Consider the following 17,809-nt stretch of genomic DNA (forward strand, 5'->3'; position numbering starts at 1 on the left):
AGGGTTCCTTTTTCTCCACAGCCTCTCCAACACTTGTTACTATTTGTCTTGTTGATGATAGCCATTCTGACTGGGGTGAGGTGATATCTCATTGTGGTTTTGATTTGCATTTCTCTGATGATTTGTTGAGCATTTTTTCATATGTCTATTTGCCATTTGTATGTCCTCTTTGGAGAAATGTCTCTTCAAGTCCTCTGCCCATTTTTCAATTGGGCTGTTTTTTTGTTGTTGTTGAGTTGCATGAGTTCCTTGTATATTCTGGATATTAGCCCCTTATCGGAGGCACTGTTAGCAAAAATCTTGGGGGGAGGGATTTTTGTCCTTATTTGGCTCTTGTTGGAACTATCATGGTGACACGGGGTGGAGATTTTTCTTGGCTACCATGTTAATAATATTATAACCCATTATCATTAGATAATGTTCACCTTGAGGGGCAAGATGGTCTCCTGGATCTGCTCTTGGTCACCAGAATCCAGTTCTGGCCAGTCTGGTAGCTGCACCATTTCCTAAACATGACCTCATCCTTTTGTCTCCTCTCACCTCCTCTTTCCTTTCCTCCCCTCTCTCTTCCCATGGCCCTCTTCTTTCTGCCTGTGGTAACAGAACTAAGCTTACTATATCACGTTTAAAAAAAAAAAAATTCTTTGTCATTCTTCCCTACTAGAGGGCATGTTCTTTGAAGCCAGAGATTGTGTCTTCTTTATCTTGGTATTGTAGTACCTAGCACTATGTCTGGTACATAGTGGTTATGTTTAAGGAATTAATACATGAATGAATGAATGAAGGTCTTTCATCTGGCTAGGCAGTGATTCCTATTAGAAAGTGTCTATAGTTCAGAAAGGAAAACATGGGGGTGAAATTTGGGAGAGAACTTATTTCCTTCTTTCAGAACATGCAGAACCTACCCATCTGGTAGAAGTGTGATGGTGGACTTAACACTGCTTATCCATTTCTCCATCCAACACCCATTCACCTTCTCATGCCCTCCACTCAGCCAGCTCTTTTGAGAGCTACATTCTTGGAAAGTGACTCTGGGTGAGCCCAGAGAGTAAGAGGCTAGCTGGGGAAATGCCCAGAGGTCCAGGGATCTTGCTTTTCATCGTTTTGCATGATATCAGCTGATGGACAGGGTCTTGCGCTTCCTGCTGGACAACATCTGGGGTGTCTGCCCTGACACCTCCTGCCCATCATTGGTCCCAGAATATGGGTCATGGTGGGGGTGATGAAGATGGTAGTGAAGGAGTGGGGTGGGCCAGCGGGTTGCTGAGCTCTTGCTGATGTTTGCATGATTGAAAAGTACATTTTTTGCTCTTCTTGAAAAGCTCTGTAGAATTCAATTTCAGCTTTATTTTGAGCTGAAGGAGAGCCTGGCTCTGAAAGAGACTTTAAAAAATTCTAGTCCACAGTTCACGTAATCAAATTCCAGCGAGCATGTTCATAAATGACACACTTGGGGGAGATATCAAAGACCCCTGCGACGTCTGGGCTGTTCCTTCCCATTAACATTAATGGGACCCCCCACACAACCTGACCACCATGTGCCTCTTTTCCAGCTGACTCCAGCAGTCCCATTTCTCTACTTAATGGCCACGATCTTTTATTAAAGCCCAGAACGTCTGGAATGTGATAAAAAAGAAGTTATTTGCTATTCTTGCCATGTTGACAAAAATTTTTCCAGATCATGATTCTTAAAGGTTGTGCAAAGACAGGGCCATTCTTCCGCGTGGCTCCATTGTCCTCTGGATTCTAAGTCTGTCTCAGAAAGGTGCTCCAGGGTAAAATATGGCAGATGAGATTTCTGCTGCCAGGAACTGAATACTGCCAAACTGAAAGGACAAAAAAACAAATGGCCTTGCCTTGCTTTTACCTGTTATGTAAAAATAGTTGCATGCTCTGATTGTTTGCTGGAGCCCCTCAACCCCAAGCTTGGCCCTGAGAACCCTGAAAGGCTTTCAGAGGTCCCATGAGGCGATTACCATGGTTGTAACCTGGATGCAAATGGGTTGTTGGGTATAGGAATGGACAATTGTGTTTGGGGGAACCTTCAAAAGATCACTCATATGTCTTAAATTCTCAGGAAAGATCACTCCTATGTCTTAGATTCTGGGGTATAGAGTGGGCTGGATTAGAAAAAGACCTGGAGAAACTAGTGCAGGGGGCCAAGGAAACCCCAAGACAGCCTCTGTTTTCACCCATTAACCACAGCCCACCAAACTTAGCCCCTTTATCTTACCAGGCAAATACACCCTGTCCTTAGGCGAGTAGAGTATTTTAATTTCCACTTTGCTGATGAGATAATTGAAACTCGGACAACTTAAACAACTTGTGATCACAAAGCAAGCTAGAGGCGGAGATGGGACTTGTATCCAGATTTCTCTTCTGGGCTCTGGATACTAAGTTCAGTCCTAGGCTCTTTGAGTTTCTTGTTTTATGGGACCTGTCACCACCTGTCCTTTTCCCATCCCAAGAAGACTAAAATCTGCTGGTGCCTTTTGCCCACCTACCCAGGGATTAAATTCATTTCTTATTTCCCTGGCTTTGGAGAATATAATGCATGGAATGGCCATTTGATTAGCTCATTCATTAAAACCTGGAAGCGGCTTGGGTTCTGCTAGATTAGACGTCATGGGGTTGGGAACAGCCTGGGCCCAGTCACAAAGTCAGAGAAGCATCTCTATTGCCTCGTAGTATCTGGCGAAAGAACCTTAGGTCAGAGTGGAGAGATCTGGGTTCTAGAGTCTTTCTAGTTGTCTAGGCACTCTGTGCCTCTCTTCCCTTTGGTAAAATGGTACTAACACCGCCCTACCTGTATAACAAAGCTATGATTAAGATAAAGTGAAAGTGCAGGGGAAAAGTAAACTGCTACCCAAATTTGAGTATGTCTACATGTTTTTCTGAGCGGTGAGTCTCCATTACAAGGAATGTAGAGTGACTCCTGGGAGCTCAGAAGGTCAATGGCAGTGACTGCTTCTGACAGTGTAACTTGTGGTGTGAATGTCCATGTGCCCTCAGGACGAGGTTAAACATGTCTTTTCTCTTTTCCACATGCTCCAGGCTGGGGGAAGTTCGCTCGGCTGACCAGAGCACTGACAAGCAGCAGGGGTGTCCTGCAGCAGCTGGCTCCCAGTGTGCAGAAAGGCGAGAACGTGCACAAGCACTCCCGCCTGGCCGAGGTAAGGGCGAGGGGTCAGCTCACTGACACCTCACTTCTGTGGGGTCCATTGGCTGAGGAAATGCTACTCAGCGAGTGTGCTGATTAGAGGGGATGTTCAGGATCCAGTCTTGTCCTGGCCGGTTACACACCACCGTGTGTGACTTTGGGTAAGTAACGTAACTCCTTTCAGCTTTGTACTTTCCCATATGTGAAAGAGACTGCAAACAGCTCTATTCCAACCTGCTTGAGATTACAAGTGCTAGTTCACTTTTTGAAGGAGTAGGGAAGGGACAGAAATGATATATATAGTAGGGAAGGAACATAAGCGAAGGGGCTTTACTTATAAACCATAAATACTTTTGTTTTTGAGCAATACATACTATTATAGGAAAAGCCTATACAGGAAGCAAAAATAAAAAAATAAACATCACCTATAAATCTACAGCAGGGGTGGCATTCTCCCTTTTGCTGGGACAAGTGGAAGGCTGGGAAGCCTGGGCAAGGTGTTGGCCAAGCTTAATGCACCAAAATTACTATTATCTCTCTTTGGTGGTACCTGATCTTCGTTTTATCAAGTAGACCTGGATGGTATCAATTAAGAGCATTATACCTTCCACATGGCAAACTTCCATCTTACCCAAAGATGACAGTGTGAGCTGTCCCTCCGCCTGATCTTGATGCATGCTTGAATGGCAGGGTCCTCCTGACCTGACTCCTGGCTCCTATACTGCTAAGAGAGCAGCTCCCAGCATGGTGCAGCTCACAGTGGGTGCTCTGCATATGGGCACCGAATGTCGAATGAGTTAACTACAGAGCAGCCAAAAGCTTTCGCCCCAGTGGGGAGGGGAGTGTTCATTTGTGTCATGCTAAAGAAGGAGCGACATTTGTACGGTGGCACCATCATTTTTGGTCATGATGTGGGCTCAGCTTATGATAGAAAGAATAATAAAAGAGGCCTTTCAGCTCACAGCCTGCACGTTGCTGGTCCCCGTTTCTTCTTTTGGTCAATAAAGTAAGCTCCTGTCCTGCTGCTCTCCACCTTGCTCACTCTTGTCCAGCCACACTTTTTGCTGTTATTTGTGCATATCAGGCTTGCTCTTCCACAGACAGCTGTGTGGCAGCTCCTTTACCAGCTGTAAGTTTTGCCCAAATGTCATTTTCTCTATGTGGCTACTTGTATCAGTCAGGGTTCTACCAGAAAATAGAACCAGTAGGATATTTATAAAACTAAGACATGTTTTGCCAGGAATTGGCTTACATGATTGTGGGGTGCTGGCTAGGCAAGTCCCAATGTGTTGGGCAGGTTGGCACACTGGGCATCCTTGGGAGGAACTGATCTTGAAGTTCACAAATGGAATTTCTTCTTCTTCAGGGAAACCTCAGTTCTGCTTTTAAGGCCTTTCAACTGATTGTATAGGGCTCACCCAGAATATAGAGTGTAACCTCTTTCCCTGAAAGTCAGCTGATTGTAGATGTTAACTGCATCTACAAAATACCTTCCCAGGAATGTATAGATTAGTGTTTGACTGAATAACTTGGTACCATGGCATAGACAAGCTGACACATAAAACTAATCATTACAGTTCACCCTTGTCAATTCGGCAGTCGTACATGTTTCCTTAAACCATACTTATCTCCAAATAAAGACAATAGCAAAATCATACAACTGCCTAACATGCATGTAATAAAAAATGTGCCAACTCTTTCCCCAAAGAGGATGCAAAGTCTTTGGGTGATGTTCACTCTTCTCCTTGGTGCTTAGCTATACTTAATACATTTTATGTTAGATGACAAGGGGATAAGAGAGGGAAGAAAATAAAAATACTTGCTTAACATATATATATATATATATTACATATACAAATACACACATTCATAACAAAATAAAAAATACTCATAACTCTTAACCTGATCTATATTTTTCTCCACTTAATACCTTCTAATATACTATATAATTTACTTATTTATTGTGTTTGTTTTTCACTGATCTGTCCTAAGCACTTAGAACAGTGTCTGGCACACAGTAGGTGCTCATCAGTAGTGATTTAAAAATAAAATAATTTATCGAATGACTGAAGGAAAGGAAATGATAGTGTTTTTGTCTAACTGTCTGACATAAGTAATTGATCTTGATTGGCAATATGAGGCAAACATCTGGGTCCCATCCTGGGTGCTAGTACTTTAGTTAGCCTGGTTAGAGGCTTATCAATTTTACTGATTTTTTCCAAAGAACCAGCTTTTGATTTTGTTGATTTTCTCTAATGGTTTCTTGTTTTCAATTTAATTGATTTCTGCTATAAATTTTCTTCTTCTTTTTTTTTGCTTACTTTTTAAAATTTGCTCTTCTTTTACTAGTTTCCTAAATTTTATTGTTTTTTGTTTTTTTGTTTTTTTTGCTTACCTTTAAAATTTTTCTCTATTTTTTAAATTTGCTTTTCTTTTCTAAGTTTCCTCAAGTGGTAACTTAGATTATTGATTTTTGATCTTTCTTCTTTTTCAATGTATGCATTCAATGCTATAAATTTCCCTCTAATCACTGCTTTCACTGCATCCCAAACATTTTGATATGTTGTGTTTTCATCTTCATTTACTTCAAAATATTTTAAAATTTCTCTTGCAGTTTCTTCTTTGATCTCATGTGTTTAGAAATGTGTTCTTTAGTCTCCAGATATTTTGGGATTTTACAACTGTCTTTCTATTATTGATTTCTAGTTTAATTCCATTGTGATCTAAGAGCAGGCATTGTCTAATTTCTATTCTTTTAAATTTGTTAAGGTATGTTTTATAGCCCAGAATATGCTCTATCTTGGTGAATGTTACAGGTGAGTTTGGGAAGAATGTGTATTCTGCTGTTTTGGGTGAAGTAATCTCTAAATGTGAATTATATCTTGTTGATTGACGGTGTTGTTGACTTCAACTATGTCCTTACTGATTTTCTGCCTGCTGGATCTGTCCATTTCTGATAGAGGGGTGTTAATGTATCCAACTTTAATAATGGATTTATCTGTTTCTCCTTGGAATTCTATTGGTTTTTGTCCCACATATTTTGATACTCTGTTGTTTGGTGCATATACGTTAAGGATTGTTATGTCTTCTTGAAAATTGATCTCTTTTTAATTATGTAATGCCCTTCTCTATCCCTGATAACTCTTCTTTTACTGAAGTCTGGTTTTTCAGAAAGTAATATAGCTACCTTGGCTTTCTTTTGATCAATGTTAGCATGGTATATCTTTCTTCATCCTTTTATTTTAATCTATATGTGTCTTTATGTTTCAAATGTTTATATTTCAAGTGGGTTTCTTGTAGACAATATACAATTGGGTCTTGTTTTTTGATCCACTTTGGTAATCTCTGTCCTGATTGACATACTTAGACTATTGATGTTTAAAGCGATTATTGATATAATTGGATTAATATTTACCATATTTATTATTTTCTATTTTTTGCCTTTGTTCTTTGTTCCTATTTTGTCTTCCATTCTTTTTCTGACTTTTGTGGTCTTAATTGAGCATTTTGTATGATTCCATTTTCACTCCTTTCTTAGCATATCATTTATGCTTCTTTTTAAACTATTTTTAGTGTTTGCCATAGCATTTGCAATATATACTTACAACTAATCGAGGTCCTCTTTCAAATAACACTATACTGTAAGTACCTTATAATAAGGTACTTTTTTTGTTTATTTGTTTGGGTTGTTTTTGGTTATTTATCCTGCTTGTTGTTCTTTGAGTTTCCTGGATCTGTGGTTTGGTGTCTGATATGAATTTAGGAAAATTCTCAGTCATTATTGCTTCGTATTTGAAGCATATTTCTTCTGTTTCTCTCTTCTCCTTCTGGTGTTCCCGTTACATGTATCTAACACCTTTTGTAGTTGTCCCACAGTTCTTGCATGTTCAGTTCTATTTTTGGGGGTCCTTTTTCTCTTTGCTTTTCAGTTTTGGAGGTTTCTATTGACATATTCTCAAGCTGAGAGATTTTTTTCTTTATCTGTGTTCAGTCTACTAATGAGCCCATCAAAGGCATTCTTCAATTCTGTTACAGTGTTTTTGATCTCTAGTTTTACTTTTTGGTTCATTTTTAGAGTTTCTGTTATTCTGCTTACATTATCGATCTGGTCTTGCATGTTACTTTATCCATTAGAACACTTACCAAATTAATCATAATTGCTTTAAATTCCTGGTCTGATAATTCCAACATCCCTGCCATGTCTGGGTCTGGTTCTATTGCTAGCTCTGTCTCTTCAAACTGTGCTTTTTGCCTTTTAGTATAGTGTGCCTTGCAACTTTTTATTGAAAGCTGAACGTGATGTGCTGGGTAAAAGAAACTTGGGTTAATAGGCCCTTAGTGATATGGTGGTAAGGTGTGGGGAAGAAGAAGCATTCTGTAATCCTGTGTTTTGCTATTTCAGTGAGCCCGTGACCCTTGGCTGTGAATTTCACAAATCTGTGAAAGAAAAGCGGGGGAAGCAGTCTTGGGTAAGGGGAGCATCTGACCACAGTGCAGATCTGACAGAGGCCTGGCCATCCTGACAGGGTACTTCGCAGCAGAGATGGCCAGCTAGAGGAGTTTCATTCAGGTCACAAATGGCCAGGCTCTTAACCACCTTCTTGCTCAGTTATTGGCAGATGCCTCACTGGAAAGCTCAGGTTTCTGTCCCTTAGGAAGCTAAAGGAGTCTGTCAGCTAACTGTACATTCTGCAGCTGGACAGAGAATCCTTTCTTGAAGTGGATCTGAGGGGGTGCAGCTCTAAGTCTGCCACCACCTCGCTGTTGTAACTCATCTGCCTTGATAGGGAGGAAAGTTGTGGTCCATGTATTATTCCCTCTGTGGCCTTCTTGCGGGAGTCATCCTGCTGGGGTTTGGTCTGACTGGGACCATTCTAGGGCCAGCCTCTCTATCCATGGAACAGCTGTGGGGAAGGCATGGAGGGGAAACCACATTTTCCTGTCACGTTCTCTCACTTCTTCCCTATGAAGGAGCCAGGTCAGGATATAATCTGAAATATGCAGTTGTGATGGCTGGATCACAGGGACATCCAATTAGCTATTATCCATGTCACGGTGAGTACGTCCTGCCCAGCTCCCAGCTCATGATACTCACCACTTCATTGTACGGAGATCTGGTAAATGCCATATGTGCTTCTGTTTTTCATGTAGGTGACAGGAGTAATGGGCTGAAACAGCATTACAGGTTTAAACTCATTTGACAACTTACTTAACTGTGTGATTTCAGGCAAGTCATTTCACAGCTAAGAGCTTCCATTTCCTCTTCTTCCTTCTCTTCAAATGGATTTAGTAAGTCAAATGAGAATAATGTATACCCATAGATTTATGAAGTATAAGGAATATTCTGAATGTGAACACTTTGGCATATAGTAAGTGTTCAACAATATTAGTTTAATATTAGATTTTGACTTTTGGATATATATATATATATGCAAAAAATGTGTGTGTGTGTATGTATATGTGTATGTATATCCCTTTTAAAATTTCTCAATTTTCAGAAATAAAATAAATTATATTTTTATCAGATTTTAAAACATATAGGTATATAAAGTAAAAAGTGAGATGCCCACTGTTTCTTGGAAGTAACTATTTTTAAACACTGCATGTGTTTTATAATAAGTATTTGTATTTTATTGATTTTTTAAAAAACATGTGGTCATACTATATATATTATTTTCCAATTTGCTTTTTTGTTTTGCTTCCACTTACTAGTGTATTTGGGGTATTTTCCTAAGAGCATATATCCCTTCGCTCTTTTTAATGGTTGCTTGTATGTCATTGCATGATTATATCCAAACCTATTTAACTATCCCCCTGTCGATAGATATTCAGGTTGTTACTAATCTTTGGTAATTACAGAGAATGCTTCAGTGAATCTTCTTATATGTATATTTTTGGTTTTAATTTAGACATCTTTCAAGCTTTCAGAATAGTAGAGAGTAATTTAACCAACATTTATTTATTTATACTGACTAGATAGTAAATGTTAGCTTCTCACTTCAAATTTTTAAAAAAAAATTAAAATATTACAAGTATAAAGCTTAGGTCCTCTTAGAACTTATCCCCGGAAGTAATCCCTTCACTGAAGTTGTGTGTCTCCTTGATACTGTTGTTTTAATATTTTATTACTTATGTATTTATCCATAAAATATATATAGTATGACTGTATTTTTTTTAATGTTTACACAAATTATATCACACTGTGAAACTGTACAACTCAGCATTTTACACCCAACATTGATTTTTGAAAGCTTTTTATTTTGAAGTAATTATAGATTCTCAAAAAGTTGCAAAACTAATACAGAGAGTGTCCTGTACCCTTCATGCAGCTTCCCTTAATGATAACATCTTACATAACTGTAGTACCATATCAAAACCAGGAAATCAACATGTGTAGAACATTGTTAATTAAACTGAAGACCGTATTCACATTTTTATCATTTTTTACATGCATTCATCTGTGTTTGTGTGTGTGTGGTTCTATGCAATTTTATTTCATATATAGTTTTGTATAACGACTACCATCAAAATCTAGATCTGTTCCATCACCACCACGGAACTCTGTTATATAACCCATTTATAGTCACACTCCTATCCTTTCCCTATCCCCTCAAAACCATTAATTTGTTCTTCATCTCTATATTCTGTTATTTTGAGAATGTTATGTAAATAGAATGATACAGAATGAACCTTTTGAGATTAGCTTTTCACCAGACTGATGTCCTTGAGATCAACCCAGGTTGTTGCATGTATCAATGGTTTGTTCCTTTTTCCACTGTGTGGATATACCACAGTTGTTTAAACATTCACCCATTCAGGGATATTTGGGTTGTTTCCTGTTTTGGGCTATATAATAAAATGGCGATGCACATACAGAGTTTTGTGTGAACATAGGTTTTCATTTCTCGGAGATAAATGCCTATAAGTGTGTATGTGTGTGTGTGTGTGTGTGTGTGTGTGTGTGTGTGTGTGTACACGCATGTAAGTGTATATTTAGTTTTATAAGAAGCTGACAAACTCTTTGCCAATTGTATGTGGTTGTATCATTTTACATTCCCACTGGTAACGTAGGAGAGATCCAGTTTCTCTATATTCTTGCCAGCATTTGGTATTGCCACTCTTTTTTATTTTAAACATTCTAAGAAATTTGTAGTAATATGTCATTGTGGTCTTATTTTGCATTTTATTAATGGCTAAAGATGTTGAACTTTTTTTTATGAGCTTTGTTTCCAACTATATACATTCTTTGGTGAAATTCCTGTTCTTGTCATTTGTCCATTTTCTAATTGAGTTCTTTGTTTTTTACTGTTGTAAAAGAGTATACTGTTTACATTCTTACCAGCAACGTATGAGAGGACCGTCCCTTTCCCATATGCTATTACCATTTGGTTCAGAATTCCAAAATTTTCCCAGTCTGATAGGTGATAGTATTTCATTTTGATTTACATTATCCTGATTACTAGTGAGGTTTAGACCTTTTGAATGTTTGTTAGTCTTTCAGATCCCTTCCACATATTTCGTTTTCATACTCTTTGACCATTTTCCTGTTAGGTTATTTGTTCCTTTTATCATTTATTATTATTTGTATAAAAATTTTTCATCTAATTAATATTTTGCTTAATGTTATACTTGCTTTCTTTGAGTTAGGATTTGCCTGGTGTATTTTTTTCTATCCCTTATTTTACAATGTTCTGTGTATCTCTTAATCTACATATATCTGGCTCTTTTGGTTCAAAACAACGTTAACAACATCGTACAGAGCACTCAAACTCTATACCAAGCTAATACTATGCAAGCATAGTAGTAAACATATATAAACTATATTAACAGATTTATCTATAAGGTGGGAATTACTATTGTACAGATTATGAAATTGAGGCACAGTTAGTAAGTGGTGGAATCAGCATTCAAATTTAATCTGGCTTCGGATACTATGCTCCTAACTATTATGTGAGAGTACCTACCTTTTAGTAAGTAAGAGTTTATTCTGTTTATTTTTATTGTTCTTGCTGATGTCTTTGGACTTATTTCTACCTGATTTTATATTTTCTGTTTATTACCCCCTTTCTTTTTTTTCCTTCCTTATTTCCTCCCTTCTTTCCTTTTTTCCTGCCTTTATTGATTTCTGTTCAGCTTTATTTCTCTGTGTTGGTTTGAAAGGCATACATTCTACTTTTGTTCTACTGATTACATTTATGTATTTTTAACATGCATACTTATCTTAATCACTTTAATTTCTTTGAGAATCAGACAAGGATCTTACAATACTTTAATTCTGAATTACTTCCATTCATGCATTTTAGTTTTCCTGTTTCTAACTTTCCAATTAGCTATTATTATTTTTTGATTGTTAATACCCAGTTTGATTTATCAATATAGGTTTAATAATTTCTTTGCTCGTCATTGATTTTTGAAACCCACAACTTACTTCTGGGTTAGTTTCCTTCTTGCTGAAGTATTTCCAAGAATAGTTTCTTCACAGGGAGCCTGAGAATAATAAATTCTTTTAGTCTTCACATGTCTAAATATGTCTTTATTCTTTCCTCTCTCTTAAATCATAGCTTAATGGAGTATTTTATTTTAGGTTGACAGGTATTGCTCTTGTTTAACCTATTCATTGAGTCATTTTTATTTGTTTGGTCTTCAGTGTCTATCTTTTTCAGTTCTGGAAATTCTATTTGGTTCTCTTTCAAATCTTCCTGTCTTTTAAAAATGTCTTATTCATGTCTGCTAATATCTCTTCCTTTTTATTGCTTTAAAAATATAGGCATATGTTAAATTCTCTTCCTTGGTGTTCAATTTCCTCTTGTGGTGAGTTTATCGCCAACTGGAGGTTTTTGGTGGGAACCCCTTGGGTCTCTAGTTGATGAGGCATCTGGATATGGTGGGTGAGTTTGCCCATGTCACACACTATAAAGTTTCACCTGCTTCAGACCGACTTTTCTGTAATGGTTTCTGTCCTAGGGTTCCCAACCATGTGAACAGTGTGAATTGTGGCTCCCCACTCATATATAGCACAGACTTGGGGTTCTGATTTCTCGCAGATAACCCTTTTTTTACCCAACATTCCAGACAGATGGCTAGTGTACCCTTTATGCCTCTGAGCTATGCAGTAGAGGTTTTCTACTCTGTGTTTCTCTGTCAGGGCAGCCCTTTGTCACCCCAGTAAGAGCATGGGGTTCCCCTCTCCCCCATCCCCTGCAGCACATACCCAGTTCTGATAGCCTCTTCTTCTGAAAATCTCCTGGGCTCTTTGGTTTCAGCCTCTATTGTATTCTTACTATGTTTCTGATACCTGAGGTTTAATTCTTTTTAATTTAATTTTAAACTTTAATTTTTCTGAAATTTTCTTTTTAAATGTTGTTTTGTGTAATTTTTACATGCTGCTCAATGTGTTTGGTAGACATGGACAGCTTACCATCCTTGCTTCGTTCACTCTGTTGACTGTTAGCTCTCTAAATACTTGTGCTAGTGTGACTATGAGAGATTACTAGAGGTGGAATTAAGGAGACAGAAGGTATGAACTTTTAAAACTGGGTAGAAACTGCCAAAGTTCCCACAGTGAGGTTGTACCACCGTACGCTGACACAAGTGTCACTTTCTTCTCTCACCATTACTAGTATCAGTGCCATTGATTGTTTCACTCAGCCTTAAATTTTAACATTTTACTTAATTCTTAAAGAACACCTATTTTTTAATGAATTGCACAAGGATTGACTGTGATAACTGTAGAGACTATCTCCCTTCCATGCACGAGAGCGCTAGCACAGCTGGCCCTCAATAGGACAGGTGCAGGGAACATAAGATGGCACTGAACCCGCCACCTCCGCTGGCCGCTGGGCAGAGATGCAAAGAACGGAAGTTTACGTGTTGAACACATGCGTAGCCAGGCTTGCTATCCACACTCCCAGGTGATGAGCTGGTGTGCTGTCCTCCGCTGAGGGAGAGCAGAGGCTGGGTACCTATATCCAGGCTGAGTCTGTGTTGGGGTCCCTGGCTTCCTCGTCCCACACGCCAGAATCCCTGGGAGGGGCTGCCAGGATGTACATGAGCCTGTACATGAATGTTATCCTTTGTCCTAGAAACAGGCTCTTGTGCCTTGAAATTGAGATTTCCTGTTCTCCTTTGTTTGGTTTTTGGGTGTTGACTTTATGTGGCTCAGACTCAGGGAAAGGTGACAGTATTCCAGTGGTACGTCACACCCCGTGTCGTATTCTCTTGCTTTGGAGAGGAAAGTGACTTGAGCAACAGGAACTTCTGCCATAAGTACCTGGGTTTTTAACTCATTTTGCCTCTTAAAGAGACTTTTTAAATACTTAGGACTATCTCAGCGTGGAATAGGCTGTCTTGCAGGTAGTACGTTGGTCATTATTGGAGGTATTTTCAATGACCACTTGATCGTACTCTGAAGGTGAGCTTGGCAAGAGCGGCTGGACCGATGGCCTTCCTGTCACCTTCCAGCCCTGAAGGCCAGCCTGTGCCTGGTCACTGCACGTGTATTCAGGACTGTGATGTTCCTTCTGCTCTGCGCTCTTTTGTCTGAGGGCTGAGGTCTTGTGGGGAGGATTTGCGGCTTTTTCCCTAGGAGGGCCGTTTTATGTATGTGTTTTTTGTATTTTAATAATGCAAGGCAGGAGAGAACTCAAGTGTTCAGCAATGCCCGGGATCCACTCTGCACTTGATTTTGGTAAAAAACAAAAACAAAAACAAAAACGTTATAAATGATCCGCTGAAATGAGGTATAAGGATTTTCTGTAGCTTTTTTTGTTTGTTTGTTTCCTTAGAGACAGGATGATATAGTGGAATGAGAAGATTGAGAGTCAGACTGACCCGAATCCTTATCCAAAATGTCACTACATTCCAGCTGTGTGACTTTATAAAAGTTACTTAGCCTCACTCATCTTTTCTCATCCTCATGAAATAAGGACACTGCCTACCTTGTGAGGATTTGTGGTGCTTTAAAAGACAAGTCTGATCTTTTTGCTCCCTGCTGAAAAAAATCATCTGGATGTTGTTGTTTTTTTTGGATACATTTAAAATTGACTTCGTGGCTTGCAAGACCCAACTCTCCTCTCCAGCCTCATCTGGCAGCTGTCCACTCGCTCTCAGTGTTAGCCAGGTGGCACTCACACCTGTCAAACTCTCTTTTGCCCCTGGGCCTTGGAACAAGCCCTTCCTCTGCAAGCTCTTGTTCCTTCTCTTGCCTGGGCTCGTCCCTACCCATTCTTCAAGTCTCAATGTAGACATCGCACCTGCTATAGGGAGGCCTTTCCAACAGCCCCTGCCCCACCCCAGGACGGTTAGGCCTCCTTTTCAGAAGCCATCTTTGTCATGTGTAATTTCCTCTTTGAGCACTCATGCCTCTGGAAATGCTATTGTTTAATATTTTCCTCTTCCAATAGATGAAGGAGGTCCATGAAGGCAAGAGCAGTGTCTCTCTTATTTATTCTACCTCTCTACGATGGAACACAATGCTGACAAGGAGTAAATGCTTGATAAATGTTCATTCAATGAATGAGGGAAGAAGGAAGCGCCTAGTTCAGGGTCTCACACTTAGTAGGTCCTCAATAAATATTGATTCCCTTTCACATTTTATCCCTTCCTCCCCTCATGAAAGTTGTCTGCCTTGGTCATGGCTAATGGACAACTATTTGTAGCTGATTTGATAATAATGGCAATTCTGTGACTCAACCTCGTCACTAATTCTCAGTGCTCTAATTTCAAAAATATAGTTGATTTCAAAATAAAATGTAAAAAGAATACCACTGAAGTACTTCTTAGCAAAATAGGGAGAAACCAAGATTGTTGCCCAATTGCATTTTAATATGGGCTTATATGTGTAGGTGTCGTGTGTTGGTACTTGACTGTGACATAAAGTATATGGGTTAATACTTCTAATTGTTTCCCACTGCTTTTATCTCTTCCATTAAAGAACAAGTGCATCATGGAAAAAGTGCTAAAAATAGAGCCTGCTTGGTTTATAGAGAAGGGTGTTTATGACAGGAATTAAGCAGTTGTTTAGCTCGGGACCGAATTTACCCTCACTTTGCAGTCATAAAAACGCTCACTGTTTCTAAACAGGGGAGGTTTTTGGAGCTGTACTTGGGGAGGGGGAAAGGGAAAGAAACACACATATAGGTGCTAAGGGAAGGGTTGTGCCTGGAGTAAGGGGTTTAGAGAACCCAGGTTTCTCTTCACCCACAGAGAGAGGATGTCTGAGGCAGTTGTGGTGGATGGTAATGGTGATGGTGGTGTTTGTGGCAGGGGCTCTCTCTACCTGTGTCCTTCGACGATCAATGAAGCCACTTTGGTGGGTAAAGTAGTGAGTACCGCGGGGCCATCTCAAAGGGGAAGTTCTCTTTGACTCTGGGTTCTTCTGCTTCCATCACCCAGGGCGATGGTGGCTGACAGTCCCCATGAGACAGCGATCTTGAAGCTGCTGTCTCCTCTGACTCTTGTTAGGGCCTGTCCTCGCCACGGTGGATTGGCCACGTCTTCAAACTCCTAGGGAGACGTTCGAGTTAGCCCACAACTTGGTCCAGTGCGGCTGCTCCCCAGTTCATGCCCACACCCTGTCTCCCCTAGACTTCTGCAATGCCTCGTAGCAGGCCTCCCTGTGCTTCCAAACTTGCCTCTTCTGATCCTTCTTCCTCATTGACACCGGTTACCATCACACAGAGCAATTAAGATTATGAATCTCCCTTACTGGAAGTTCTTAACTTCGCTTAAAGGGCACACCAAGGCTGGCCCACCCCTTCCCTTAGATTGAGCTTCAGTTCTCAATTTTGCCCTTTCTAGACTCCTCTAAAACACAACAACAAAAAGCACACAATACCAGGCTTCTCCCACACTGAGCTCTTACACCGCCTCCTTTATATGTCCTGGCCTTACACACACGGTCTGCCTGAGTTTTGTCTGTCTATACCCTGCAGTTCAGGGAGAGCTTGACAATCACCTCCCCCACCCCCATCTAGCCTTTCCTGACTAAGTCAATTCGTTCTCTTTTCCCTGCTCTTAAAGTACTTCCATCCATGCATCTCTTACTACTTCTTGCGTTATATTTAGTAATGGGTTTGCATATCTCTTTTCTGTTCTAAACTGTGGGATCTTTGGATCCTTGTGGGTTACTTTTGGTTATCCAAGAGTTCATGGTTGTTTTTAATAGACCATAGAATTGATGGGGTCTCTGAAGCAGTCTTGTCTTTTTTTTCAAATAAATGTGCTTTATCAGTTTGCGTTTCTTCCTAGGCCATTTCAATTCTGTCATTCTTGGTCCCTGATCCTTGAGGAAACCAAAGCCTTTAGGTAAAAAAGGACGTGTTCTGTGAGCTGATTGTTCTGTGAGCTCATCCAGAATCTTCTGACCCGAATCTTTACTTGCATGAAAATGCTAGTGTTTGAATACTGCTTAACCACGTACAAGAAAAATGTATAGCTTTATACATATACATACACATGTACCTATGCCTATATTCTGATTTGACCTGCACTGTGTCTATCTGATGTTGGTTGCATTTTTCAGGTGAGGAAACTGAGGCATGGAGACCTTGCCTTTCTTGAGGCTGTTCAGATATGAAGCCAAGATGGAGGTTTCCAGGCGGAGGCTCTGCCAGGTTCAGCCTGCAAGAGCTGTATCTTGATTGACCTACTGTGTTTGTAACCCTCTTTCAAATGATTTCCCCAGGCATCTCTTTGTTTTTCTGACATGTCCTCCCGTCTCTCACCTCCCCCGTCTTGCACACATTCATCTGTACACATGTTTATGGTTCATTTTTTTTAATTTATTTTTTAAATTTATTGGGGTGACAATTGTTAGTAAAATTACATAGATTTCAGGTGAACAATTCTGTATTACATCATGTATAAATCCCATTGTGTGTTCATATTTTTTGATCTATTATTTGTTGTCTGGTGTATGGATAATTTGTGTATCCATTCCAAATCTACTTTTGCAAGCAATTCCTACATTTGTTCCAGTCTGTTCACGATATTCTTATGGTGCAGTGTAACGTCATGGTTTAGACTCGTGCTGTTTTGTGTGGTGACTACTGGGTACATGTGACTGTTGAGCAATTGAGATGTGGCTCATCTGAATTGAGAGGTGTAGTACATTACATCATACACATCGGATTTCAAACTTAGTATGAAAAAAGGGATGTAAAGTATCTCACTCATTTATATATCGATTACATGTTTACGTGATAATATTTTGGATATATTGGGTTAAATTATTGGGTTAAGATATTGTTAAAATTAATATGACCTGTATCCTCTTACTTTTTTTTAGTGTGGCTATTAGAAAATTTAAAATTACGTATGTGACTTGCATGCTACTCCTATTAGTTAGTGCTGGTTTAGACTAGGGGCTTTCGAATCAGATTTGGGTTTGAATCTCAGCTTCACCATTTAGTTAACTTTGTGGTTTTGGGCAATTTATACAGCCTCCCTGGAATCACTGCTCTTATCTATAAAGTAAACACCAATATCTTCACATGGTTGTTGTGAGGATTAAATTGTCTTTTTCATTGAAAGTGCTCAGCCTAGAACCTGGCATGGGAGCATAGGGGGTTAAAAGTGCAAACATTAGCATTAAACGTGATAAGGTTTGTGCCACTTAAAACCCTGTGGCTTTGGCCAAGCTACTTTACT

The 17,809-nt window shown here is 39.5% G+C and overlaps 1 protein-coding gene across 3 annotated transcripts in view; it reads left to right on the top strand.

The window, feature by feature from the left end:
• KCNH1 (potassium voltage-gated channel subfamily H member 1) overlaps positions 1-17,809 on the top strand; it is a 331,725-nt gene that overhangs the window by 55,083 nt on the left and 258,833 nt on the right. For all 3 annotated transcript variants that reach the window (XM_074322079.2, XM_074322080.2, XM_074322081.2), the window contains one exon: positions 3,055-3,173. In XM_074322079.2, coding sequence (XP_074178180.1) covers positions 3,055-3,173 — 119 coding nt within the window. The remainder of the gene's footprint in view (positions 1-3,054; positions 3,174-17,809) is intronic.

The sequence above is a fragment of the Rhinolophus sinicus genome, chromosome 11 (genome assembly GCF_057876585.1).
Source record: "Rhinolophus sinicus isolate RSI-liver-muscle chromosome 11, RSI-T2T, whole genome shotgun sequence".
Taxonomy (NCBI): Eukaryota; Metazoa; Chordata; class Mammalia; order Chiroptera; family Rhinolophidae; genus Rhinolophus; species Rhinolophus sinicus.